This window comes from Elephas maximus, chromosome 20, assembly GCF_024166365.1.
Source record: "Elephas maximus indicus isolate mEleMax1 chromosome 20, mEleMax1 primary haplotype, whole genome shotgun sequence".
NCBI classification, from domain to species: domain Eukaryota; kingdom Metazoa; phylum Chordata; class Mammalia; order Proboscidea; family Elephantidae; genus Elephas; species Elephas maximus.
In genome coordinates, this window is record NC_064838.1 from 38,686,956 (window position 1) to 38,714,926 (window position 27,971).

The following is a 27,971-nucleotide window of genomic DNA, read 5'->3' on the forward strand; positions in this document are numbered from 1 at the left end:
AAGACACTGAGAATTGGTAAGAGCATTTGCTCTGGAGAGGGGCCTGGGGGAAAAGTGTAAAAGGGACACTCGTTCTTCACTAAGTACCCTGACTCACCTTTTGATTTCCTGCTCTCTGTGTGGGACACCTAGGCTTCTCAGGTGACCAGAATGCCAGGTAAAGCCACCCCAATTCTTTGCCTCTCCTCCCTGGCAGGGCTGGGCAGTCTCAGCCACGTTAAACCACTGGCATTGGCATTTTAACCTTGGATACTCCTTCCGTTGACCCAGTCTTTCTCTTTAAAAAGTCATCTATTTCTAAAAAAAAAAAAAAAAAAACAAAAGTCACCCTTTCACATCAGCCCCTGGTTCTTCTCCCCAGAGTTAGCTACTTTTACTAATGTCTTGTGTCTTGTGTATTCTTATAGAGATCTTCTAAGCATTTACAGTATATATGTGCTGTCCTCAGCCTGGGAGGTATTCCCCCACCCCTCCTTTGTGCACTGACACAAATGGTCTGCACTTGACTAAAGGTTGGCAGTTCAAACCCATCCAAGCAGCATCGCAGAAGAAAGGCCTGGCAATCTGCTCCCATAAAGATTACAGCCAAGAAAACCCTATAGAGCTCAGTTCTATTCTGTAGCACATGGGGTTGCCTTGAGTTGGAATCTACTCAATGGCAACGGGTTTCTTTTTTTTTTGGCTGGGTTTAGACCAAAACCAAACCAGTTGCCGTCGAGTCAATTCCAACTCATGGTGACCCCATGTGAGTTAGAGTAGAACTAAACTCCACAGGGTTTTCAATGGCTGGTTTTTTAGAAGTAGATAACCAGGCCTTTCTTCTAAGGTGTCTCTGAGTGAGCTCAAACCTCCAACCTTTAGGTTAGCAGCTCAGTGCGTTAAACATTTGCACTGCCCAGGGATTCCGCAACCTTAGACCAAACCAAAACCCAGTGCCCTCAAGTTGATTCTGACTCACAGCGACCCAACAGGACAGAGCAGAACTGCCCCAAAGAGTTTCCAAGGAGCGCCTGGCGGATTTGAACTGCCAACCCTTTGGTTAGCAGCTGTAGCACTTAACCACTAAGCCACCAGGGTTTCCGCAACCTTAGAAGGCAGTCTTTACTCCCTGGCCCCACATATCCTTGGGGGGCTCCTCTCTTCTCTGCTCGCTCCCAGTTGGGGTGAGTGTACCACTGGTTCTAAAAGGAATGATTTGGAGGGGTACACGGGTTTAAGTTTAGGATTTATTTAAATGAATATTAAAGAAAATAGAACTAGTTAGCATATCCAACTGGTAGTCTCACATCTGCCTAGAATGGGGTTAAATTTTAAAAGTGAACTGTGTTCAAGGCAAATAATAAGTAAATTATAGGCCAAAGCAAAACAAAAACAAATCCATTGTTGTCAAACCGATTCCAGCTCACGGTGACCCCGTGTGTTACAAAGCAGAACTGCTGATAGAGTTTTCTCGGCTGAAATCTTTACAGAAGTAGGTCGCCAGGCCTTTCTTCTGTGGCACCACTAAGTGGGTTCGAACCACCAATCTTTAGGGTAACCGTTGAGCGAAAACCACTTGCACCACCCAGGGACTTTAAATAATAGGTAGTTTGTAGATACTGAATAATTGTAAATGAGGCACGTGGGCAACTCAGAAGTTTGGAAACGCTGCTGCCTGCTACAAAAGGCAGACCAAGAAAGTGAGATAAGCCTAGTGCCTAAAAAAAACCCACTCAGCAGCTGGCAGGGGAAGGCAGAGCCTCTGGACTTGTGGTTCTCAACTTTGACCGCACAATAGAATCAACCGGGAAGGGTTAAAAATCCCCAAGCCCAGGTTGCCTCCCAGATCAGTCTGAAGGGGCGGGGCCGGCATCTGAATTCTTCAAAATTCCACCAGGGTCCGCGAGTTGGTTCCCAGAGCTCCCTGAGCCCCACAGGAGAAGGCAAGTGTTGGGCGCCCCCTGCTGGAAGGATGAGCCACATACACGTCTCCCACTAGTAGGATTTGCTCCAAGCCTCCCGGCTTCAGGTAGGTGGTGACGGGGGTAGGGAGAGAGGTTGGCGGGCTTATGTAAGCTTTGCCCTAGGTTTCCTATTCACAGTGAACAGGAGGAAGCTATTTAAAGCAGGCGGCTGGGAGGCGCGTGGGAGGCCACTAGGTCTGGCCCATGGGCGCAGGACACAGGCAGAAGGCGATGCCACAAATTCTGATCCTCAAAGTACCACCCAGGCCAGGACAAAAATAGGAGCAGAAGGCAGCGGCCAGACAGCACGGGGGCGTGGAGGAGGCTCTAATTAAGACAGGCTTAGTGATATTGCTGTTTTTCTTCCAGCTAATGTCTTACCCATTCCCATGCGTGGTCTTTGGCTCATGAAAGTGAAGGTCATTCATAATTCATTCATTCAGGAAATAATACCTGGGCCCTGTGCTGTGCAGGGCCCTGGGGGTAATAACAAAAATAATAATAGCTCATGTTTATAGAGCACTTCCACTGCCTGTTTGTCCATCCCTCACACTGTGGTGGCTTGCGTGCTGCCCTGATGCTGGAAGCTATGCCACCAGTATTTCAAATATCAGCAGGGTCCCCCATGGTGGACAGGTTTCAGCAGAGCTTCCAGACTAAGGCAAACTAGGAAGAAAAGCCTGATGATCTATTTCCAAAAATTACCCAACAAAAACCTTACGAATCACAATAGAACATTGCCTTACTCGCTTGCTTGGGACATGTCAAGAAGGATACCACGTTTGGCGAAGTAGAGGGCCAACAAGGGTAAGATGGGTTCGCACAATAGGTGCAACAGCGGACTCGAATGTGCTGGTGATTGTGAGGATGACGCAGGACCGGGCAACAAGTCAGAGTCAACTCAGCGGCAGCTAGCAACAATATAGAGCACTAACTCTGTGCCATACGCTGTTCTATGCACTTTGCATATAATTCATTTAATCCTCACATAATCCTAGGAGGGAGCCCTGGTGGCTCAGTGGTTAAGAGCTTCCCTGCTAACCAAAAAGTCAGCAGTTCAAATCCACCAGCCACTCCTTGGAAACCCTGTGGGGCAGTTCTGCTCTGTCCTATAGGGCCACTATGAATCAGAATTAATTCAATGGCAACAGGTTTGTTTGGTTGGTTGGTAACCCTAGGATGAGGGTCCTCATTATCCCCATTTTACAGAAGAGGAAACTGAGGCACAGAGAGGTTAAATAACTTGCTCAAGTTCTCACAGCTACGAAGTGGCTGGTTCATGGATAACTGTGACAGGGTTCCTTCCTTTGAGAACCTCACAATCTGGGGAGAGAGACAGCTGGGAAACATACCTATAGTAAGTGGGGACCCACGAAGGAGGAAGTGTTACCTCTGTCTGGGAGGGGGTGAGGAGGGCAGGCCCTTGAAGTAGGTCCTAAAGGTTGAGTCAGAGTTAGCCAGGCTTAGGGGGTAGGAGAAAACGGACAGGCACTGCAGGCAGAGGGAATGGCACGTGCAAAGGTGAGGAGACAGGAAAACAGCATAGTTTATGTCATACATAAAAAGCAGCCTGATGTGAATGTGGGAAAGACAGTATTCAGTGCTTTAAACCTGTGTCTGGGACAGGAGACTCTGGGAATTCCACCTGGGTCCTGAGTTCAAGGTTCACAGTTCCAAGAGATAAGCAGTGTGTTTTCAAGGCAAGAGGGAAACCCGACCCCCTCTGTATCAGCTCTGCCATGAGGCAGGGCCCAGTAAGGAGAGATGGAACTCTCCTAGGCACTTAGCCTCTTCAGAGGCTCAGGCCTCAGCTTCCTGTTGGTTGAATTTGTGCCTAACACCCACCTTGTTGGGTTATCGTCTTTTTTGCATATAGGCTAGGTGTCATGGATTGAGCACAAAGTGGCCACAGTCCTTTCACTTCTCCCATTATCTACCCCTCCTCACAATGTAGCTTTGCAGTTCCTCCCAGAAAGAAGGGGGTCTATTAATCTAGGCTGGTTTGTGACTTGCTTTGGCCAAGAAGGCAGCAGAAGAGGCAGAGTAAGAGCTCTAGGCTTAGGCCTCAAGGGATCTTGCATGTGTCTGCTGGCTATCTTTTTGTGAGCAAGTCCCATCCGGCCTTCTGGAAGATGAGAGACCAAGTGGAGGAGAGCCCAATTATGCCAGTCAAGGCCACTCCAGACCAGTCAACCAAGACATCTGAGAAAGGCCCACTAAAACCAGCAGAGATGCCTAACTAGTCCACCTCTGAGTTCAGATGCATGAGAGGATCCAGCCAGGAGCAGATGAACTGCCCAGCTTATCTGTGAACTCGAAAGCAGAAATACTTATGGCTGTAAGCCACTGAGTTTAGAGGTGTTTGTTACGTGCCTCTTCAGCCAATTCTGACTCATGGTGACCCCACGTGTGCCAGAGTTGAACTGTGCTCCATAGTGTTTCCAATTGCTGATTTTTCATAAGTAGATCTCCAGGCCTTACTTCATGGAGAGAGAGAGAGGCACCTCTGGGTGGACTTGAACCTCCAACCTTTCAGTTAGCAGCTGAGTGCTTAATTGTTTGCACCACCCAGAGACTTCATTTGCTACGTAACAACAGCCAACTGGTACAGATTCTGTAACAAGGGACCCCAGCCCCCAAACCAGCCTCCCAACTCTCAGTCCATGTGGGCCAGTGCCTGACCAGGGAGCCTGTCTTTTCCCAGTAGATGCACTGTGCACCCAGGATACTGAAGGGTTCACCGGGGTAGACACAGGGGCTTTAGAGGAGGAAGGATGCTCTGCTGAGATGAGAGGCCATTGGGGGAGTGGGCTGCTCAAAGGCAGGGCCTAGCTGGGTTCTAAATGTCACGTAGAAATTCTGGATTCAATGACAAATGCTATATATAGCATGGAGTTAGGAAAATTACCTGAACCACATAGACTGATGCAGGGGAGTGTGGCTCCCTAAGGGAATGGAGATGTTACTATTAGAAAAAGGATTCTATGCCAGCCAGGAAAAAGCAACAGATGTCCACTGCAACATGGTAATTATGGTGATAATGATGATGTAAAAAGGGAAAAAAGGTTAGAGGTAGGTGAGATTTGGCTACCCACAGTCAGTGGAAAAGGAGCCCATTTCATTTGTCACTTTTGGGGTCTTATGATCCTCACAAGTCCACTGTGGTTAACTGATCTTTTGAGCAGGAGGATACTAGGCAGATGCCCCATCTTAAAGATAGGCTGGGACAACGTGTGTCCTCGTGAGCCTGAGAACGGGGGTGGGGGGTGGAGAAGAATGATGGGAGAGAGAGGAGAGAGAATGAAAGGGGGGTGGAGTGAGAGAGAGAGTGGGGAGAATGAAAGAGAGAGGGGGAGAGAGGAGAGAAAGAAAGAGAATGAGAGAGAGAATAACAGAGAAAGAGAGGAGTTGAGGCCCTGATTCCCACTGCTCCACTATTCCCTTTCCATTCCAAAGGGACTGGCTCCCTGTGCTGATGATGTCATCTGGGTACACACCTTGGCCTACTAGGCTTCTACCTGGGTGGAGCATCTCATGCCAAGGCTGCTAAACTTGGTGACTGAAGCCTGGCAGAGGCTCAGCCTGAGGCTTTCATGGAGCTTAGACCCGTCTGGGAAACAATTTGAGGCAGACGGCCACCCGTCTACCAGACAGGTGGTATGCTCCTCTTCCACAGCACACACGGATTGCTGAGGTGTAGCTACCCAGCCCGGGACTGCGTTTCCCAGCTCTCCTTGCGCCTCGGAGGGGCCACGTTACTGGCTGTTGCCAATGAAGGTGAGAGGAGTGATGTGGTTGCTTCTGGCTTAGAAGGTTGAGAAACGGCTGTACTTTATTCTCTCTGCTTCCGTCTACTGATTGGGCATTAACTCCCAGGCAACCATGGAAGCCAAATATTGAAGATGGTAGAGGCTTTATTGTTCTGAAACCCCTGAGTGAACGAATGACTGCATAAAGAGAGTTCTTCTCTTCCTCCTCCCTGACCTCCACCAGGCCCACTGACCGGGAACGTCTGCAGTGGCCATTTACATGTCCGTATAAGTTATGCCATGGAAATCTTGGGGTTGGTTTGTTACATCAGGTAGCAAGCATTACCTTAATTAATACAGGATCCATGGCTTACTGAGAAAGACAATAGCTGACCTTTATTGATTGCCTCCTGGATATCAGGCACCACAGGAATTGTGTTATATGCATAATTTCACTACAATTCTATGAAGTACAGATTATTATCCTCCCCATTTTACAGACATGAAAATGGAGGCTGAGAAAGATTAACCAACTTGCCCAACGTCACACGTTCATTTATTCAGTCTTCAACAAATGCTCACCGAGGACCTACTAGGTACCAGCACAGTTTTAGGCACTGGGGATATAGCAGTGAATGAGACAAAGTTGCTACCCTCATGCAGTTGACATTCCACTAGGAGGGAGGCAGTCAATAACCACACACATTCATCAATTAAGAAGAAAAAAAAGCAGGGTAGGGGCATAGAGAGCAAGTGGGGTGCTGGGGAAGGGCCAGGACTAGGGTGAGGTGAGTGAGGCTCCCGGGGTGCAGATTTTAAGAAGGGAAGTGCTTGCATGATCCTGAGAATGAGTGCCCCCTTAAATTTTGCACCCGAAGTTCCTGTCTCAGTTGCTCCACCCTCGTCCCAGCCCTGGCCTGTGATGTACTATTGCGACAGTATGGTCAGGGAAGGCCTGTCTGAGGAGGTGACATTGTGCAGAGACCTGGATGGAGGAAGCAAAGGAGAGAGGCGTTTGGGAATCAGGGAGAAGAGCGTTTGAGGCACGACACAGCACATCTTCACCACCTTAGAGCAGGAACAGGGAGTGCCTGGAGTATGGGGGCCAGGGCAAGAGCCGTAAGAGATGGGACCCAGAGGTAGTGGTGGTGGGGGGGGGGAGGGCAGACACGCAGGGCCTTGTGGGCCATTGTGAGGATTTTGGCTTTTCCTGAGGGAGGTGGGAGCCATGGGACGGTGTTGAGCAGAGGAGGGACATGGCCTATGAGCCCTGCTGTTGGTTTGATAGCATCCCTATGGCTTTGTGTGGAGAAGGGGCTGGGCAGAGGCCTGAGAACAGGGAGGAGCTGCCATAGTCATCCAGGCAGAGATGGTGGTGGGGTGGCAGAGGAGGTGGTGAGAAAAGGCCATATTCTAGATACTTTTCAAAGGAAAACTGCCAGGACTTGCTTAGGGATTAGAAGTGGGGGGTAAGAGAAAGGGAGGGGTCAAGGAAGACTCCAAATCTGGATGCATGGAGGTGTCCTTTACTATGATGGAGAGGCTGTGGAAAGAGCAGGTTTGAGGGAAGTGTCCTCAAGAGAAAAGAAGCCATACACTGTTTAGAAGACCCAAGTCTGGTCTACAATGGTGGACTTTATTGTGCTATCTGAGCTCCATACTCCCAGCAGCTGCTCAGTTGAGCCCCTGCAAGAAGAAGGGGGCTCAAGTCCAGCAGGGTCGGAGGATGATACTGGGAGCGGTAGGGGGATTGACTCCCCATCCCAGGCCTCTGGGGTGTTCACCCTCATCTGCTGGACGGCATGAAGGAGCTTCCCAAGGTGAGAAAACAGAACGGCCACGGCTTTTGAAACCTGATTTACACTTTTCTAAAGTGACCTCATGGCGCCCCCTGGTGGCCAATTTGGCTCCTCACAGCCCTCCAGTTACCCCCGCCTAGGGAACTGCAGCGCAAAGTAGCAGGGCAGACCCCCAAGTCTGATCCGGGGTGAACTTGCCTCAGGCTCTGAGCTGGGGCAAACGGCTCCCCTGGCACAAAGCTTTTGAGCTTACCAAGCGCCTCTCCATACCACAGCATCCTGAGTCTCCTAGAGCGCGATCATGACCCCTGTCTCAGAAGAGGAAACTGAGGGGCAGGAAGAGGCTCTGGAGACAGGTGCAGCCTGGAGACCCGTTCCCGGGTTTTGCTTTCTTCTGATTTTTCACTCTTCTCCCTTTCCTTTTTATTAATCTATTGTTACTATTTGCCTTACATATATCTGAGAAAATAATACATGTGGGGAAAAAAGCATTTCAAATCATGGGGAAAGGGCATACAATACGAAAAATAAGCCTCCTTCTTGGTCCTATTTCCTTTCCAGAGGCAGCCAGTTTTAAAATTTGTTTCCTTCTTGAGACTCAACATGCATCTCTACAGCTAAAATGTATTGACAGTTTACTGGTGCAGTTTGTGCTCAATCACTAGCCTAAAGGTTGGTGGTTCAAAGCCACCCAGAGGTGCTGAGTAAGAAAGGCCTGGCAATCAGCTTTGTAAAGATCACAGCCATGAAAACCCTATGCAACAGTTCTACTCTGTCCCACCTGGGGTTGCCATGAGTCAAACTCAATGGCGGCGACGGGTTTGGTTTTTTGGTTTTACTTTGTGTCAGGCACACTGGTCATTTTTGCCCCCTGCATCTCTTCACAACAACCAGAGAGATCCTGCTAAAATCTAGGTCAGACCCTGTCCCGCTCCTCGTCAAAACTTTCCCATGTCTTCCACCTCACTCAGAGTAAAGGCCAGACCAAGCCCAACCAAACCCACTGTTGTAGAGTTGATTCCAACTCACAGTGATCTCACAGAGTTTCCAAGGCTATAAATCTCTGCAGAAGCAGACTGCCACATCCTTCTGCTGCAGAACTGCTGGTGACCTTCTGGTTAGCAATTGATTGCTTTAACCACTGCACCACCAAGACTCCTTGAGTAAAGGCCAAAGTCCCTCCAGTAACCATGACTTGGCCCCCTCCCCCTGGAGCTCTCTGACTTAATTTCTGTGATGGTTAAGATTGTGTGTCGACTTGGCTGGGCCGTGATTCTCAGTGTTTTGGCAGTTGTATGATGTTGTGATCACGTCCCTGTTGAAATTTGGTATGTGATCACCCTTACGATGGAATCTGCTCAGTGGTACTGGTGGGGATGGGGCCTCTGGCAGCTCATCACCACCTCAGCCTTCATCTGTCCACCCTCCATCTCCTACTTCCTTCCTGCTCACCCTGCCAAGGTTTTTGGCTTGTTCTGGATCCTGCAGCTGCCTCTTACTCATCTGACCTTCAGTTCTTGGGACTTGAGCTAGCTGCTTACCTGCCAATCTTGGGTTCGCCAGCCCCTGCAGCTATGTGAATCAGGAGAAGCCTCTATCCTGATCCACAGACTTGGGATGTTCCAGCCTCTACAATCGTGTGAGCTGTTTCCTTGATATAAATCTCTATGTATGTATATTTATAAGCTTTACTGGTTTTGCTTCTCTAGAGAACCCAGCCTAAGACAATTTCCTATAACTCCCTTCCTCTGTTTCAGCCACGTTGGCCTCATTACTTTTTCTACACCATGAGGCACAGTCCCACCTTGAGCACTTTGCACTGGCTGTTCCCTCTGTCTGGAAGGTTCTTCCCCAAGAGAGCTACATGGCTCATTCCTCACTTCCTTCAGGCTTTTCCTCAAATGTTTCCTTCTCAATGGGGCCTACCCTGACCACCCTCTTTAATAAAGCAACCTGGCTCCTCCTGACCTCCTCACTCCCTTTACTCTTTTTTCTTCTACACCACTTATAACCTTCTAAATGTGGAGTCTCTGGGTGGTGTAAATAGTTAATGCACTCGGCTGCTAACCTAAAGGTTAGAGATTCCAGTCCACCCTGAGGCACCACAAAAGAAAGGCCTGGCAATCTACTTCTGAAAATCAGTCAGTGAAAACCCAATGGAGCACAGTTCTACTCTGATATATGTGGGGCTGCCATGAGTTGGTGTCGACTCTATGGTTACTGGTTAAGATACATTTAGTGTATCTACTGTTTACTCTGTGTCTGTCTTCTAGAACATCAGTTCCATGAGGGCAAGGATGGTGGTCTGTTTCATTTATCCCAAGCACCCAAGTACCTGACACATGGTAGGTGTTCAGTATGTGGTTTGTTGAATGAACATAAAATCACAAACCTAAGTCAATTGCTGGATTACACCTTTTAAACTGAAGTCAACATGTCAAACTCCCTTGGACACCTTAAGTACTTAAGATGGCACGTCTGCACTGATTATTTCAACACTGGATTGAAATTGGGGTTAACGTAGGCACCAGCTAAAGGCACATACCTCCAGAGATTTAAGTCAGAGGATGGGAGCCGAGGCTGCACAGTCAGGGTGATTGTCCTTGCAGCCTGAGGGCCACACTCGGCCCTTTATTCTTGCCCCTGCCCTGGGACCACTGTGCATGGCTGGCAGGTGGGGGACGGCATAATCGAGGGGGTGAGTGGAGCTGAACTCCAGACCTCACCCCACTTGCCAAGTGCAGGGCTTGGGTCCTGGCACGGACTCTGTGAGAGGAAGGGGGTCCTTTTTCTTATTTGCCAAAGGCCCTCGTATGGACTGGCGGTGGTCCTGCTTTACCAAAGGCAACACCAGCCCATACACAATCTACAGATTTGATGGCCCACGTCCCGCCAGTCAATTCCATGTTGTTGTTGTTAGCCGGCATATTGTTGTTAGCTGCCGCTGACTCATGGCGACCCCATGCGTAACAGAATGAAACACTGCCCAGTCCTGCACCATCCCCATGACCAGTTGTGGATTAGACCATTGTGAGCCATAGGGTTTTCACTGGCTGATTTTTTGAAAGCAGACTGCCAGGCCTTTCATCCCAATCCATCTTAGCCTGGATGATGCTGAAACTTGTTCAGCATCATAGCAACACACAAGCCTCACACAACACACAAGCTTCCGCTGGCAGACCCCTGGTGGTTACACCTGAGGCGCCCTGGCCAGGAATGGAACCTGAGTCTCCCAAATGGAAGGAGAGAATCCTACCACTGAACCACCACTGCCCCCAGTCAATTCCATACTTCCTACTTTTTAGGTCTGTTGAGGTATGGCTCCCCCCACCCCCATTCAACAAATCGAGTTCACTCATTCTCTTCTGAGTTCTCTTCATAGGCTTCCCATCTGGCAGGGCCATGACTCTCAAAGGATTTCCATGACACCAGATTAGCTCGTCACACCTCCCACGGTGTTGTCTGACTCAGCTGACACAACCACTAAGGCATCTGAATGACACCTCCCTTCCTTTTTCTTTATTTAACAAACATTTATACAGTCCTTCCCATGTGGCTGGTGCTGTTCTAGCACTTTCCAAACATTAGCTTTCTACGGGGTTCAAGAGTTTCCCCCTAAAACTCAAGTCCTTCCCAGAATCTCAGAATGTGACCTTTTTTGGAAATAGTCTTTGCGGATGTGATTGGTTAAATTAAGATGAGGTCATCAGGGGATTAGGGTGGGCCCTAAATCCAGTGACTATTATCCTTGTAAGAGAAGAGACCCAGAAGCAGACAGACACACAGGGAAGAAAGGCATGTGAAAATGGAGGCAGAGGTTGGGGTTACGCTGCCACAAACCAGGAAATGCCAAGGACTGCTGGCAACCTCCAGAGGGTAGAAGCAGCAAGGAAGGATTCTTCCCTAGAGCTTTCAGAAGAGAATGGCCCAGCTGACACCTTGATTTTGGACTTCTGGTCTCCAGAACCAGGAGACAACAAGTTTCTGTTGTTGAAAACCACCCACTTTGTGGTACTTTGTTACCACAGCCTTAGGAGACTAGTAGCAACTCATTTAATCCTCCACCCTAGGAACAGCGACTATTATTATTGCATTTTACGGGAAACTGAAGCTCAGAGAATTTGAGTGATCTGCTTGGAGCCACACAGCTACAAGTGGCAGAGCTGGGATCCAAACCCAGGGTGGCTGCCTCCAATGTCTGTGCTTCTATCCACCATACCTTGCTACCTCCCTCCTTACTCCATGTCTTATTTCCTCCTTTCTCTGTGTCTTTCCTGGCAGAAGCAGCTACCACCTGCTCCCCTATTCACAGCCTAGCCTGGCACCCTCTACCCATTCTTCAGACAAGGCCCTGCCTCCCCGTGGTCTGCTCTGGGCCACAGCAGCAGCTGGCAGAGGCCTGGGATCTGGAACTTGGGCCAGTACGGGGGAGCGAGACCTTTGGGGCATTACGTCATGTGCCACACACCTTCCCCTGATGTCCACATCATGATTTCCCTTCCTATCAGGGATTTTGATGGGATGCCAAGTGCCTTGTGCTACTCAGGATAAACATATATAGACAATAAGGGACCAGAGAGAGACATAGAGCTCTAAGGTACAAGGGGAGGTGAAGAGGTCCAGCTGCCGGTGATCCCGCCATTAGAGTCAGCTCCCTGTGGCCTGTGGTTTCGGGCAGGGCTTCCAACCAGTTCAGTCATGGCCGAGGAAGCAAAACAGGAAGAGACCTGAATCAAAAACAAAAAAAAAATTTTTTTATTCTACTTTAGATGAAGGTTTACAAAGCAAATTAGTTTCTTATTAAACAATTAATACACATATCATTTTGCGACATTCGTTGCCAACACCACGACATGTCAACACTCTCCCCTTCTCGACCTTAGGTTTCCCGTTACCAGCTTTCCTGTCCCCTCCTGCCTCCTTGTCCTTGCCCCTGGGCTGGTGTATGTTTTGTTTTATGGGCCTGTCTAATCCTTGGCTGAAGGGTGAACCTCAGGAGTGACTTAGATACTGAGTTAAAAAGGCATCTGGGGCCATACTCTCGGGGTTTCTCCAGCCTCTGTCAGGCCAGTAACTCAGTTTTTTTTTTTTGTGAGTTAGAATTTTGTTCCACATTTTTCTCCCAATCTGTCCAGGACCCTCTATTGTGATCCCTGTCAGAAAGGCTGTCGTGGTAGCTGGGCACCATCTAGCTGTGCTGGACTCAGTCTGGTGCAGGCTGTGGCAGTTATGGTCCATTAGTCCTTTGGACTAATCTTTCCCTTGAATTTTTAAAATTTGGGTGAACTGGAATGATACCTGGAACAGGGAGAATTACAGGTCAAAGCCCTGCTGGAAACTTAATCTCCCCCTTAGGAAACAGGGGCAGCATACTCATTGCATAGCTATCAGTTGTCTTGCCCATTGGATTTTGAGCTGAGCCGGAAACAGCGGTGCCCTGCTCAAAGATGGCAGTTGACTTCACAGCTTGGAATGTGTGTCACTCTCTGCCTTCCTGCCAGTAATCCAATCTCACGCATCAGGCTCCTGAAAGGGCTCACTACATCTCTTCTGAGTCTCCCATTCCAGGAGTTCAACCTGTAATTTTTCCCATTTCAATTATCATTCCAGATCACCCAAGTTTAAAACTTTGAGTCTGTTCTAGTTTTGCTTCATTGACCATGACTAAACTGGTTTGAAGCCCTGGTTTTGGGAACCAGAGCCAGTGCCTTCACATTATCATTCTAGGTGTGAACAAACTTTCCTAGGTTTTCAAAGGACTCCTGTTCTTCCCCACAACCATGCCTTTGCGTATGCCCCTCCCCACCCCGCCTCCTGGAAGGCCTTTCCCAACCCTCTCTACCTGAGGGTTCTGCTCCTATGTTGCCTCCCTGGAAACCTGCCCTGGATTTTCACAGAGGGAATAATTAACCTCTTCTCTGATGCCGGAGCTCCTGCACACATGTGCAAACTCTTTTTGAATGTGTCTGTGTCCCCCTGATGGCTGAGCCTCCTCCAGGGAGACTGCCCTGCCTCCTCTCACTCTCTCTCTCTTTGCTTGGTACATGGTTGGTGCCTGGGAAATGATGAGAGATGCAAGAATTTTCAGTGTTCAGGTCTGGACCCCAAGGAGGGGCGGGGTTTGAAGGCCTCGAGGCAAGATGACTCTGGGTTCAACATTTACAAGCTGTGTGACCTTTGGCAAATCACCTAGCCTCTCTGGGCCTCAGATTCTTCATCTGTAAAAATGGGAGGGATATTAATTTGTACCTCATAGGGTTGTATGAGAATTAAATGGTATGTAAAACACACAGAACAGTGCCTGGCATGTGCTAATCACTCAGTAAATGTCAGTCATTATTATTGTTATTTTAGAAATGGGAAAAAGAGTAGTTGGAAGGATTAACTAATGTATTGAATGTGGAAGTGCTTTTTATAAACTGTGAAGCACACAGGAAGGTCTTTGTTACCATCATTTTTGAAAATATCAATAGAACATCAGTGAGTCATCTTCAAAACACAGTTCAGATAACTAGTAAAAAAAGGTCTGTCTTGAGCATTATGTTCTTTTAAGAATTATCTCTATGGGATCAAATTGACAACAGCAACTTGAAAGATTAGATAGGAACCTCAGAGGGTAGTGAGTTTAGGTTAATGAGGTAGGAACATCTTAGAAAAGGAGGGTGAGAATGGTCGCAATCAATGTCATTAAATTGTACATGTAGAAACTGTTGAATTGGTGTATGTTTTGCTGTGTATATTCTCAACAGCAACAAAATTAACTAAAATTTAGAAGGAAAAAACAATTGGAACATCAGTGGCAGAGCCATCATGATTCTAGCATTAATTCACAAGCTGCAGGTCACATTGCCATGGCTTTTTCGAGCAAACCAAAGGGTGAATGTGATACTGGTTTTTGTGGATGATAAAATGCCAGGCGAACGCATGATGGTTTAATACAAGGTTCATCCTCTGACCGCAATGATATTCCCACCTGTAAGCATGGCTCCACAACCTATTGCCATGAGTAGGGGGCCATCTCGGTGGTAGCTAACAACAACAACAACCGCCCCTCATTTAATCCTCATAAAAACCTTATGAGGTGGAGACTATTATCCCCATTTTACAGATGGTAATACTAAGGATCAAAGGGGTCAAGGAAGACCAGGGATCTGGAACTCCAAGGCCCAAGCCATCATGCTCTGCAGCTCTTGCTTCTGAAGCCCAGGCCACTGCTAAGCCCAGTGTCTCACCAGCACTGGAATTAGGTTTTGTCTCTATATACTTTGTGGTTAGTGCTGAATAATCCATCCTGTTTTTTGAAATGTCACAGATTTGAACATATTGTACGTCCACTGGATACGCCTTCTCATTCCAAGCGCACACACTTATGTGGTTCTATTCCGAGTTTTCCCACATCCTCGGCTTTCCTCAAGTCTTCCAACTCTAGCTCTCAAGGACTTTGACTCTCGAATTAATTTAGAACTGCAATTGGGAGTGGGGGTAGAAGGCGTTAAAGACCCCCTCTGCTGACTCATTCACTGGCACAATGAACTATAAAAAACCCAATCCATTGCTGTCAAGTCAATTCGACTCATAGCGACCCTATAGGACAGAGAACTGCCTCATAGGGTTTCCTAGTCTGTAATCTTAAAGAAAGCAGACTGCCACATCTTCCCCCACCCTGCAGAGCCACTGGTGGGTTCCAACTGCCCACCTTTCGATTAACAGCCGAGCACTTGAACCACTGCACCACCCAGGATCCTTACAAAGGAATTATCCAAACACAAAAAACCATCCAGTGGCTTCTGACTCATAGCGACCCCACAGGGTTTCCAAGCCTGTAAATCTCTATGAAGCTGACTGCCACGTCTTTCTCCCGCGAGAGCCGCTGGTGGTTTCCAACCAACGACATTTCGGGTCGATGGTTTTAACCACTGAGCTACCCGCCGTTCTTAAGGCACCTACACATAGCCCGCCGGTCCTCTTCGGGCGGGTGGAGTACGTTCCCGCCCCTTCACGCCCTCGAAGACTCGGCGCTCTACGGGCGTCTGCCAGCCTGCCTTCCGGTTTTGGCACCGCCTCCGCAGGCGCGCCTGCCGAGCACCGAGCCGAGGATGGCGATGGCGGCTGCAATGGTGTAAGGGGCTGTGAAGGCCCACAGCCCCGGCGGGAGGACCTGACAGGTCTGCGCGGCCGCGGAACCCCGACCGGTTGCAGAAGCCAGGTCGAGCCTGGAGGGCGGAGGCGTGGCGCCACTCGGCAACCGAGACAGGCCGGCCGTGCGGGCGTGCGGTGTGTGTGACATACGTGCTGGGAGATGCGGCTTTTGGGTTGTGCGTTTCGCTTGTGTGTGCTTGTAGTGATTGGGCTCTGTGTGGTTATGCGGGGAGCGTACGGTTGGTGTTTGGTTATGCGGCTGAGAAGCGGGTGGCTGTCTCCTGAATGCTTGTGTTCAGTTCTCTGGTTGTGTGAGGTTGAAGCGTTCGTGCTCAGAGTTTGTGTGGGGTTGTTTGTAGTGTTTGTGTTGTGTCTGCGGCGTGTGGAGTTGTCATGTCTGTGCTCCATGGGGGTTGGGTTTTTCCAACAGTCTGTGGTTATACGACGTGTGCATAATCGTGATGTGTTATGTGGGCCAGTGCTGTATGCGGTCTTGAGGCTGTGGTGAGCGCGGCTGCGGGAGGTGTAGTCTGTGAGGCATGTGGTAGGATAGCATTCAAGTAGGACGCGTAGTTGTAGGATATGTGGATTTTATTTTTATTTCTTGTGCGATTTGGGGTTTTGGAGCTTGCATATGTATTCAGTTATGGTTGTGGGGTCCAGTTAGGTGGTGTGTGTTTGGCTATATGATTTTGGGGTTCCTTCATTCATTCACGGGCTTACTGCGTTTTGACTATGTGTGTGCCAGGCACTGTGCCAAACCCTGGAGATATGATGGTTGGGAAAACAGACGTAGTTTCTGCCCTCATAGAGCTTACAGTCTTGTGTATTTAGTCACTTTACATACGTACGTGTGATTATAAATTGAGATGAGTGTTGTGAAGAAGTACAGGTGCTATCAGATGGAGGGTGTGCCTCCAGTCAGAGAAGGCTTCCTTGAGGAAGTGGGGTTTGGGCTGGGATGTGAAGGGTGAGTCTGAGGGAGCCTGTGGGGGCGGTGGTGGTTAGTATTTGATTTGTGGTGGTTATGGGTGAGTGCAGGGGAAGGAAGTGGGCTCTCAGAGTCAGAATGTCAGATGGACCATTGTCTGGAGAGAGAACAGATCAGACCTGGGGCTACAGTTTCCGTGACCATCTAGAAAAGGAGCTGGGAATTGCGTGTGTGTAGTCGTTAAGCTGGTTGTTGTTTGTTGTTAGCTGCCATGGAGGTGGCCCCTGACTCATGGCAACCACTTGCACAACAGAAGGAACTGCTGCCTGATCCTGTGCCATCCCCATGATCAGCTGTGGGCTGGACTGTTGTGATCCACTGGGTTTTCATTGGCTTATTTTTGGAATCAGGTCAGGCCTTTTCTCCCAGTCCATCTTAGTCTGGAAGCACCCCTGAAACCCATTTAGCATCATAACATGCAAGGCTCCGCTGACAGATGGGTGGTGGCTGCACATGGGGTACATCAGCCGGGAATCAGATCTGGGCCTCCTGCATGGAAGGTGAGAATTCTACCACTGAACCCCAGTATTTCTTAGCTAGAGGAAAAAAACTGGGACCTGGGGTCTCCAGTTGATTAGTTTCTGGGTCACTGCCACTCTTCAGGTTTGGGGCCAAGAAAGTCCCTCTTCAATGGCCCTCTGAACAAGTTCATCCAGAGCTGAGGGTCACAGCTAGGTGTGGCTAGAGTTCCCCTGAGGAGAAATTTCTGCTTTCGTGGAATGTTTTTATCTGGATTCTTCCTATGGCTGGGAGTCTTTCTTAGGCGACCTTGGAAGTGACTTTGCCATGACCCAATGAGCCAGAAAATGTAACTTATTAAGTCCTGAAATCCTTTTGTTTTTGAAGCAGTGAGAACATTGGGCCTGCTGTTCAACTGCCACTAACTGATTTATAAAATCTAGTAAGCTCATTGGTGAGACAGTGCTCTATAAATATAAAACGCAAAACAGATTGTTCTTTTCATTACACTAGGTTTTGTAATGCTCCTGCTTTGACTGAGATGGGTTTTTTTTTTGTGTGTGTGTGTGTTTGGTTTGTTTTGGTCTGGTTTTTTGTTTGTTTTTTAGGGCAGGCACTCTGTCTTTTTCGTCTTTGCATTCCTGGCTCAGATGCTTTGCAGGTAGCAAAAACCCAATATATGCAGTTGAATAAATGATCCAGGTAAAGAGAGTCAAATAAAAACTACTACTTGGTGATGAATACTTCAGAAATTTCTTCAGCGGCCACGGTGGCATCAGATTATGAAGTTGGACCATTTGGAATAATGTGAAAAGAATTGCCTTGGTGTTGTGTTTGCTTTTGAAGTTGAATTTTCCTTTCTGGTCCTCAAGACTCTCTTCTTCCTGCTTCAGTGAGTTTCCGTTGTCCAGTGACATTCTCAAAATCTTAGACGACTTTGTGTTTTTGTTCTAAGGACTTGAAAAAGTAGTTTGCTTTCTTAAACTTGCAGTGACCAAACATTAAGAACCTTTGTTGAATTGTGAAAAGACAAAGAGGATTTTCAATTGCTGCTAATTTGTCTGAATTGGGTTTTTTCCCTCTTCTTCTTTCCTTTCTCAGGGCTCTTACTACTCCAGAGAGGAAACCTCATCCAGGGCCGCGATGCCACTTTCCCGTCATCAGTGTGCTGTTTCGTTAAGCTAATGCCGCAGGAGCCCTGGCCCCTTGTGGAGGAATCAAGCTGACTTTTGGCATGAGGCTGGTGCCTTGTGGGGGTTGAGAGGGCACTGCCATGGCTTCCCTGGATGACCCAGGGGACGTGAGGGAGGGTTTCCTCTGCCCTCTGTGCCTGAAGGACCTGCAATCTTTCTATCAGCTTCAGTCACATTACGAGGAAGAGCATTCAGGAGAAGATCGTGACGTCAGAGGACAAATTAAAAGTAAGAGGCACATGGGATGGTTTTCATCAGCTTCCGTGTTGCTACCAGAATATAATAATCAAATCAGTTAGTATAATAGTAGCAAACACATATCTGGTGTTTACTATGTGCCAGGCATTGTTCAAAGTTCTTCCTGTGTATTAATTTAATCTTTACTATAGGTATCTGATTATGAGCCTCATTTTATTGGTGAGGACACCAGACGAGGAGAGATTAGGCAACTTGCCTAAATTCACACAGTGAGGCAGAGGCTTTGAACCTAGGTAAAAGTAATCACCACAGTCTGCTGTCTCTTGCTGGACTGTGTGAAATATCTAACCACTAACTACCCCAGGAGAGTTTGGGAATTCCTTTCCTTTGCTGTTAAAGTGGAGGTACCTTATGAGCCCGTTTACCTGTCACAAATTGAATCCTTCCTGCCGTCCTTCCTTCCCCAACTGGACTTTGCCTTCTGCAGCCCAGGAAGAAGAAGGTCATTGCTGAAGAGCGGAGAGAAACAACCTAAAAAGTTAAAACTTGGCTTTTGAGCTTCCAGAGGCTCAGGTCTCGGAGAGTTGAAGAAGTAATTGTTTCCTTTCTTAAACAGACTATTTTTTAAAGCCGTTTTAGATTTACAGGAAAATTTTGCAGAAAGTACAGGGAGTTCCAGTATACTCCCTCCCCTCACACACTGTAAGGAAGAGTTTTCCAAAGGTCATTTTGACCACACATGGTGTTCATTGTACATCCTAGACTTCAGATTCTTACTCCCAAATAAGATGCAGCTCTTCTGGAACTTGCTTTCCTAGTGATTGAGCTAACCTGCTTCTCACAGCCGGCAGCATTTCTGAAGGTGGTGAGATGCTGTATTCACAATTCTTCACAGTTCTTTGTTGGGTGGGAGAAAAGGAAATGATTCCTGAGTGGACTTTGGCCTTTAAACATGTGAGTCACGTGCACCCCGTAATCGGGTATTTTTCATAGAGTTTCACTCCATGGCTCACTTCTCAGTTCAGATGGCTAAAGGCAGTGACAACTATAACTGCCATCCAGAAACATGACAGGGTCAAACATTTTTAAGATACTGAGGGCCGTGATGGGTGAGGTGGCTTCTGGTTATAAAAGCTGGAGCAGAGCCATAACTGTTAGGAGCTCCCACCCCTCCAAAAAAAAATAGTATTGTGCTTTATAGCTTTCAGAGCTCTTTCACATACGTTATTCCTTTGACTGTCCCAACAATCCTGCAGGAAGGCGGTTGTTCTTGTGGTAGAGATAGTAAGTGAGGCTCTGAGATGTTGAGTAAGTATCCAAGGTTACACAGGAACTGGCACAGTAAGGCCTGGCACCCAGGTCTTAAGTCATCTTCAAATTCAGTGCTTCTCTTTCCACACGGGCATCACTGGTAATGTGAGGCCCTGTTATCCAATCACAGGATGCACTGCGGTTTTCTGCAAAAAAAAGCAGATCACTGCTGATTACCTAAGTTTCCTTTGGCCAACTGACGGGCCTCCATGATTTTCAATGAGCCTGCAGTCTTTGTGTCAGCTGCACTGAGTCATATACCATGGTGTTACTAAGACTGTTGATGATGCCAGTGGGTAGAGAGATTAAGAATGCCCTCAGATGCCTGTGATGAGCCTTCTTTTAGAGGAAGATGTTTAAGATTATTTAAGGAATAATAGATATGGAAATCTATTTATGGATAATAGAGTGGGCTACTAATCTAAAGGTTGGCAGTTTAAACCCACCCAGCAGCACCACAGAAGAAAGGCCTGGCTATCTGCTTCTATAAAGATTAAAGCAAAGAAAACCCTGTGGAGCAATTCTGCTCCGTAACACACGGGGTCACCATGAGTCGGAAGTGACTCAGTGGCGGTGGGTTTGATTGATTTTAGTTAGAGTGGAAAGAACACTGTTTTTGCAGTAAGATCTATGACTGAATACCAGGTTTTTCCCTTAGTAGCTCTGTGATTCTAGAAAAGGGATTTATTCTTTTTTATACTTTTAGTCTTTTAATGGAAAAATGTGTAATATCGTTGATAGGCATGAAATGAAATTTTGTTCCTTGTGAAAGAAACTTGAAAGCAGAAGAGTTCCCCCCACCGCTTTATTTTTGTGTCTTTACCTCAGAAGAACTAAGATTGAATTCAGCATTCCTTTAGTACCATCTGTAGTCATGCCTTTAGTCAGGAGGTAATTCCTGCTTATGTTACAGTTTTCTGTGTTTCAAAATCAGGAAAGTAAAGTTTTAAAGGCTGACATCGAAGATTTTTGAAAAGCTCTACAGAAGTAGATCATCTTGCCATTTGGTCTCTGAATTCTTAGAAATTTTATGACTTTGCTAATTTTAAGCAAGCAAAATGTTAAAGCCAAAAGAGCTAAAGTTTTTGTCAGGTTTTGGAGCCAGCTTTTTTTTTTTTTTTTTTTTTAATGTCCTGTCAGTGTGTTCAGCTTCATTTTAGCACATTTGCAGTAAGTTGAAAAAACAGTAGTTGAAAATTAACTGTGGCTTCTGCTTTGTAAATGTTTTTTAAAAATATATGGGATTGTTCTTAATTGTCCCCACTTGAAGGGCTACACCCACCTTAGGAAGGTTGTCAGGCAGTTTTTCTATGCCACCTAATAGTGGTTAAATGGTATAGACTGCCTGTTTAATTCAACACAGTTTAGTCTTATTTGCAAAAATGAATTGGTGTTTGCTTACTTCAGTTTCCTGTCTGCTAGACCCTTTGTTCAGTCAGGTGATTTCCTCTTCCCTGTTGTTAAAAAAGACTAATGCATTTTAAAGGGTGTCCTTCAGTTCTGGTAACCAGCTGCCATCGAATTGAATCCAACTCATGGAGATCCTGCATGTGTCAGAGTAGAACTTTGCTCCACAGTGTTTTCAGTGGCTGATTTTTTAGAAGCAAGATAGCCAGGCCTTTGTTTCGAGGTGCCTCTGAGTAGACTTGAGTCTCCAACCTTTTACTTAGCAGCCAGGTGCTTCACCATTTGCACCACTCAGGGACTCCTCAGTTCTGGTAGACTTTATTTTTCCAGCTGTTGGAAAAAGCCATCCCAGACTGACTGATAATCAGGGCGCTTGCTTTATTAGCTCTTCTGCCTAACAAAGACATGCCTATAATCTTATCACTTTCACCCCCTGCCAGCCAGCACCCCACCATCTGCATTTACCTAGGCCTTTGAAAAACTGTAGGGGTGTCTTTAATGTTATTCAGGTGACAGCGCTTGAAAGTCATGGGAACTTACTTACAAATCTACTAAATGTAAAAGAAATTATATCGTTTTGTATTAGATTTACTACTGTATCAGATTTGATATTTTCTACGAGATTCTAGTGTTAGAAAAGGGTAGTAATCACCCAAGATTTAAGAAAATTAATGAGTCAGCAACTTAGAATTGAGAATTTTTTTTGGCTGAATCTTACAGAGGTAAGTTTTACTCATGAATCCCTGGAAAAATAAATTAGTCCTGTAGAATGTGATTTAAAAAAATTTATTTTAATTGAGGTGTAACCAAACCAAGACCATACCCACTGCCGTCGAGTTGATTCTGACTCGTAGTGACCCTATACGACAGAGTAGAACTGCCCCGTAGACTTTCCAAGGAGTGCCTGGCGGATTTGAACTGCTGACCCTTTGGTTAGCAGCTGTAGCACTTAACCTCTACACCACCAGGGTTACCTAATTGAGGTATAGTATACACATAAACCCCCTCCCCCAAAAAAGAACCCATTGCCATTGAGCCTATCTGATTCATAGCAACTCTACAGAACAGAGTGGAACTGTCCCACAGCGTTTCCAAGGAGTGATTGGTGGATTCGAATTGCCAGACTTTTGGATAGCAGCCGTAGTTCTTAACCACTGTGCCACCAGGGCCCCAATATACACTAAAGTTTGTAAATTTATAATCCAATATAAATTTTTGAAAATGTATAAATTCATGTAACTACCACCCTAGTTGTTGTTGTTGGGTGCCATTGAGTTGCTTCTAACTCATAGCGACCCCACGTGACAGAGTAGTCCTGCCACATAAGGTTTTTGGTTGTAATCTTTACAGAAGCACATAGCTGGGTCTTTCATGGAGCCACTGGGTGGGTTCGAACCGCCAGAACCTTTTGGTTAGTAGCTGAATGCTTAACCATTGTGCCACCAGGGCTCCTCACCACCCCACTTAAGATACAGGAAAAAGTACTTCCATCACCCTGGTTCTTTCATCAAGTTTAATTTTAACACTTCTGTTTAACTGGACTCTTAAATTTGGCAATAAACAGGGATTTAGCCTATATGTTGGCCATATAAACCAACTTACTGCTAATACTGACTAGTGAGTGTATTACTCTGTGGTATTTGTAATACAGTATTTGTGTGCTTATTGTTGGATTTTATTTGGGATCCAAACATTTCTTCAGCATTTTTAAACAAAGGGCAATTTTTTTTATTAACTCTTGTTTTCTGAGATTTCCCTTGACTCTTTAATGGAAGTTCTTCATGGGTTCATTTGTGTTATTTGTTCCATTTTTTCCAAGGTCTTGTCCAGAAGGCCAAGAAAGCAAAGAACAGGTTGTTGAAACGAGAAGGAGATGACCGAGCAGAGTCAGGGACTCAAGGATATGAGTCTTTCAGCTATGGAGGGGTTGATCCTTACATGTGGGAGCCCCAGGAACTTGGTAAGAAAGTTCATTCTTTCATTCAGCAAATGTTTATTGAGCATCTACTATGCTCTAGGTGCTGTTTTAAGAGTTGGCTGAAGAGGCATTAGAAAACCGAAATGGTCTAAGCTTCTCATGGACTTTATGTCCTAGTGAGGGAAGAAAATGGAGGAGGAGCTGAGCGTCTGCTTTGCATTAGGCACTGCCTGAAATGCTTTACATATGTGGCCCGTTAATCCTCACTGCACCCTAGGGGAACCCACCAGGGTCAGACAGCTAGTAAACTGCAGAACAGAGTGTAGATCCAGGTTTCCCTGACGGCCAGTCCCAAACGCCATTGATGGGAATGTCTCCTCATGTAAGATGCTGTCTACCTAGTGAGAGCCACTGGTTTGTGCAACTTACTTTTCTGAAGTACATAATTATGGTATCTTCTACTTACTTTCAAAATAATCATACTTCTAGGGTGATGAAAATATTCTAAAATTGATTGTGGTGATGTTGGACAACTCTGTGAATATATGTAAAAACCTCTCAATTGTATGCTTTAAATGATGAACTGTATGGTATGTGAAGTACATCTCAGTAAAGCTGTTATAAAATAAATCTTGCCATTCTGAGATGAACGAGATAATCTTGCATATCCTTTAACTGTTGGATGATAACGATTATTATTATAATAAAATATTGTCTGTCCATGGAATGGATGAATAATAACTTCTGTATGCATAGTGCTTTATCCTACCTTGATATTCATCATCTTGATCATCTCTACAAAAGCCTTGTGAGGTAGAATGGTAGGGATGCTCATGCGCATTTGTAGGTGGGGAAACAGGTCCTAAGAGGGAAAGTGATATTTACCTAGGGTCATCTACCATATCCTAATAGTGTCACTATGGAAGGTATCTTTCTGGGTGAAGAAAGTCCTAGAACTGTGCTGCCCAGTATGGTAGCTACTAGCCATATGTGGCTATTTAAATTTAAATTACTTAAAATGAAATAAAAACTGATTCTTCAGCCACACTAACCACTTTTCCAGCATGCCATCGAGTCGATTCTGACTCATAGCGACCCTACATGTCAGAGTAGAGCTGCCCCATAGGGTTTCCTAGGCTATAATCTTTATGGGAGCAGATCACCAAGTCTTTTCTCCCACAGAGCTGCTGGTGAGTTCAAACTGCCAACCTTTCAATTAACAGCCAAGTTCTTAACCATTGTGCCACCAGTGGCTACCATATTGGAGAGTGGGAGCACTTTTATCATTGTAGAAAGTTATACTGGACAGCATTATCCTAGAATAAAGTGTGAAGCAAAAGAAAATTGCTTTAAAAATAATACTGTACATATGAAAGCTAATTAGAAGCATGAAGGAGAAATTTAACGCATATGAATTCTTGGTTCATGATAGCTGATGTCAGATTATCAGGGTGATTTTGATTAACTTGCCTGTTTCAGCTGCTGAAGGAGGCCACAAATTGTGGAAGGTCAAGCGAAGGGCACATTTTGGAAGTTAATATCTATGATCACCACTAAGAATTCTAAAGTACAATTTAATTAGGTGTTAGAGCATGGTTAGGGAAGAAAGAGGCTTGGATGGTTAAGAGTGTGGCATGTGACAAATCCCAGATATGGCACGGTGCCTAAAAGTAGGGGTTCATTGGGAGGAGAAAGTGAACTGAGCGCTGGGAGGGTAGGGGGCAGGGTTGGATTTTGGAAGAGATGAGATTGAACAGGGGATATTTTAGATACATTGAGGCAATAAGCCGCGTGGTTCCATTTGGGTTGGGGAGGTTTGTTCTGGCTCTTGGCTGCTGGACAGAGGAAGTATCTGTTTAACTAGCTCCTGCAAGGGCATTTATTAGTGTTTACACATTTTTGGCCATTTTGGGAAGGATTGTTTTTATTCTGAGGGAAACCATCTTGTATCAACTTTGGAAAGTAAAGTATGAGGTGAATTAAAAAAAAAATCGCCGATAAGGTTATTGTCCTTTTTATTTAACAGGCATTCATGTGCTAGGCAATATTCTAAGGAGTTTATAAATTTTAACTTGCTTAATCCTCATAACAGCCCTGTGATGTAGGTACTATTGTTATCCCTATTTTATAGATGAGTACTCAAAGTTTCAGAGAGGTTAGGTAACTTGTCCAAGGTCACAGAGTATGTGGCAGAATTGAAACTTGAGCACAGGCTGGCTGTAGGGTGCAAGCTCTTATCCACTATACTCTGAGGTTTCTTTTATGGCACTTTGTGGCCACCAAGGTAACTAACATTTTAGAAAATTTCCTAGTTTTTGAATTTTTATAGTAAGGCTCTACAGTCCCAGAATTCTTACTTGCTTCTGAAATTCATTGAAGATAAGCAGCAAGATAGAGGGGTACAATCAGAGAGATTACGGGACACTTACTTCCCCACCTTCCTTCTTCTAGGTGCTATGAGAAGCCATCTTTCCGATTTCAAAAAGCACCGAGCTGCCAGAATTGACCACTATGTTGTCGAAGTCAATAAGTTAATAATCAGGTTAGAGAAGGTAAATTTTGTTGTTTCAAAACACTCTTTTTCCTACAGATATATATTTTCTGGGAGAAAAAATGATACATTTCTGCAGCCTGTGTCATGTATGTCGTGTATGTCTGATGCTGGCAGAGAAACGCCCTCCCTGGAGAGTGCAGAGAACGAGCGACGTTTCTAGCCTGGACTGTCCTACTGAGTGGAGGGGCCCAGTTTGACAGACTTGCCCCATACTGGCTTCCCTTTTCCTACCATGGAGCCCAGTGGTTGCTGGAAAACCTTTCTGCCCTCAGATTTTCTCTTTTGGGTGTCCCAGCCAGTATCATTTCATGGGCCATAGTGTGTGATATCATTTGATGGCAAACAGAGGAACACTGGTGACCAGGCCTATGGAGGTTTTCAGACAGAGCCAGCACACGGTGGGAACACCTGACTGGGCCTTCTTGTCCTGTGGTGTGGGAGCATGTCTTATGCTACAACCGCTCTGTTTTACTTTGACCCTAGTAATACTTGTGGTGTATAACCTAGGTTGTGTGGTAGGCGTGGTAGCAACCACAGGTACAGTTCTTCTTGTATACTTTGTAGGGCAGAAAACTGTGGATAACTGAGAGTTCCCCCATTGCTTTCAGTAGCCGGCTCTGCCTCGTCCTTGCTCACATGGGTAACTGACAATAAAGAGATAGGAAGGGAGGTGCCTTCTACATGCAGACTAAGACTCTGTCCCATGTGAACTTGCTTTCATGACTTGTGGGGTTGGGGGTGACAGGTGAGACACGAGAAATGCAGATGTGCTCATTCCCACTTGATGCCTCCTGCCTGTGGGAAGTGCGCACATCTCCTGATTGACTCCATTGGCACTGTTTTCTCCTTGTCAGCTTACTGCGTTTGACAGAACGAATGCTGAATCTGCTAAGATTCGAGGTAACTCTAGAACTTGGTTCACGTTCTTTTTATTCTTTATCTTACTCCCTGACCAAATCTCTTGTAAAAATGGCCCACTTTTTTGTTTGGTGTTTGGTTTGTTTTTCCCAAAGCAATAGAAAAGTCAGTGGTGCCTTGGGTCAACGACCAGGATGTCCCTTTCTGTCCAGACTGTGGAAATAAGTTCACCCTCCGTAACCGCCGCCACCACTGCCGCCTCTGCGGGTCTATTATGTGCAAGAAGTGCATGGAGTTCGTCAACCTTCCCTTGGCAAGTAGGTAACGCTGAGGCAGCCCCGGGGACGTGGGCTCCGGGCTCTCATCTCCTCTTGGGATTAGCTTGTTACCCCTGGGACCATGGGACCTTTTTGTTTAAACTAATGGCCCATGAGACCTTCATTCATTCGATCGTTGACTGCAAGGAGCTCCCTGCAGGCTCTGCGCTGGGGCTGGGGGTACAATGGTCTATAGCAGGGATCAGAAGACTTACTGTAAACTGTCAGCCAAGAAACCCTGTGGAGCAGTTCTACTCTGTAACGCATGAGGTTGCCATGAGTTGGAATTGACTCGATGGCAACAGGTTTGGTTTTTTTTTGGTCTGTAAGGCATAGTCCGTTCCTCCAGAAGTCCAGAGTTTAACAGGGGATACAGACTCATAAATAGTTGCTTTATACAAAATATAATTAGAGAAGTGTGTCAGGCACCAGGAGAGGCTCATCAACTCTTCATTAGCTCTGCCTGAATGGGGCAGGTGGGGCTTGTAAAGGAGACTAGGAGAGGGACTTGAAAAATGAGAAGTGAGCTGGTCACTTCCTTTGGAATAAAAGCCACTCACAGCTCACCCTTGTGTAGAACAGGCTATCATATCATAATATGAGAGAGACTGAGTACTGTGGACGCTTGAGGGAGAGCGGGAGCGTGGGTGCTCGGGGTCGGAAGGTGAGGTTCCGGGGGAGCCTTGAAAGATGAGTTGGATTGCAAAAGAGAGCGGGAGGAGGGCATGCTGGGCGGAGTGCCAGGCAGGAGCACGGAATTTGGAGAGACGCAGAGTAGGTTAATGGATGAGCAATTGGAATAGTTGGCGGAGTATGGAGTGCATGTGTAGAACTGTGAGAATGAGACTACAGAGGTGAGGTGGAACTAGATGGTCCCAGACTTTGAATCTCAGCTGGTTAAAAGTCACTGAAGATGATCTCACTGGCTTCTGGACATTTGAGGTGGGCTTGAACACTGGAGAGTCCCACAGACTCCGTGTATGCCGTTGGCCACAGGGTGTCTGGACAACCTGGGGGCCCAAGCATCTGTCCAACATCCACCAGGCCCACTTGACCTTGATACTTTGCCTTTGTCTTGGAGACCGACTCACCTGAGACTTGATAAGCTATATTTTTGTAGCATATTTTCCTTCCC

General features: G+C 46.4%; 1 protein-coding gene across 3 annotated transcripts in view; it reads left to right on the forward strand.

The window, feature by feature from the left end:
* Positions 1-15,566: 15,566 nt before the first annotated feature.
* The window catches only part of RBSN (rabenosyn, RAB effector), a 31,797-nt gene continuing 19,392 nt past the window's right edge, over positions 15,567-27,971 (forward strand). The window contains exons 1-6 of one of the 3 annotated variants that reach the window (XM_049862664.1): positions 15,567-15,656; positions 18,182-18,501; positions 23,009-23,149; positions 25,559-25,659; positions 26,516-26,561; positions 26,675-26,836. In XM_049862664.1, the coding sequence (XP_049718621.1) occupies positions 18,354-18,501; positions 23,009-23,149; positions 25,559-25,659; positions 26,516-26,561; positions 26,675-26,836 (598 nt within the window). In that variant the 5' untranslated portion in view covers positions 15,567-15,656; positions 18,182-18,353. Of the gene's footprint in view, positions 15,766-18,181; positions 18,502-23,008; positions 23,150-25,558; positions 25,660-26,515; positions 26,562-26,674; positions 26,837-27,971 lie in introns of all 3 variants that reach the window. The other 2 variants (XM_049862663.1, XM_049862662.1) reach the window with 2 other exon arrangements.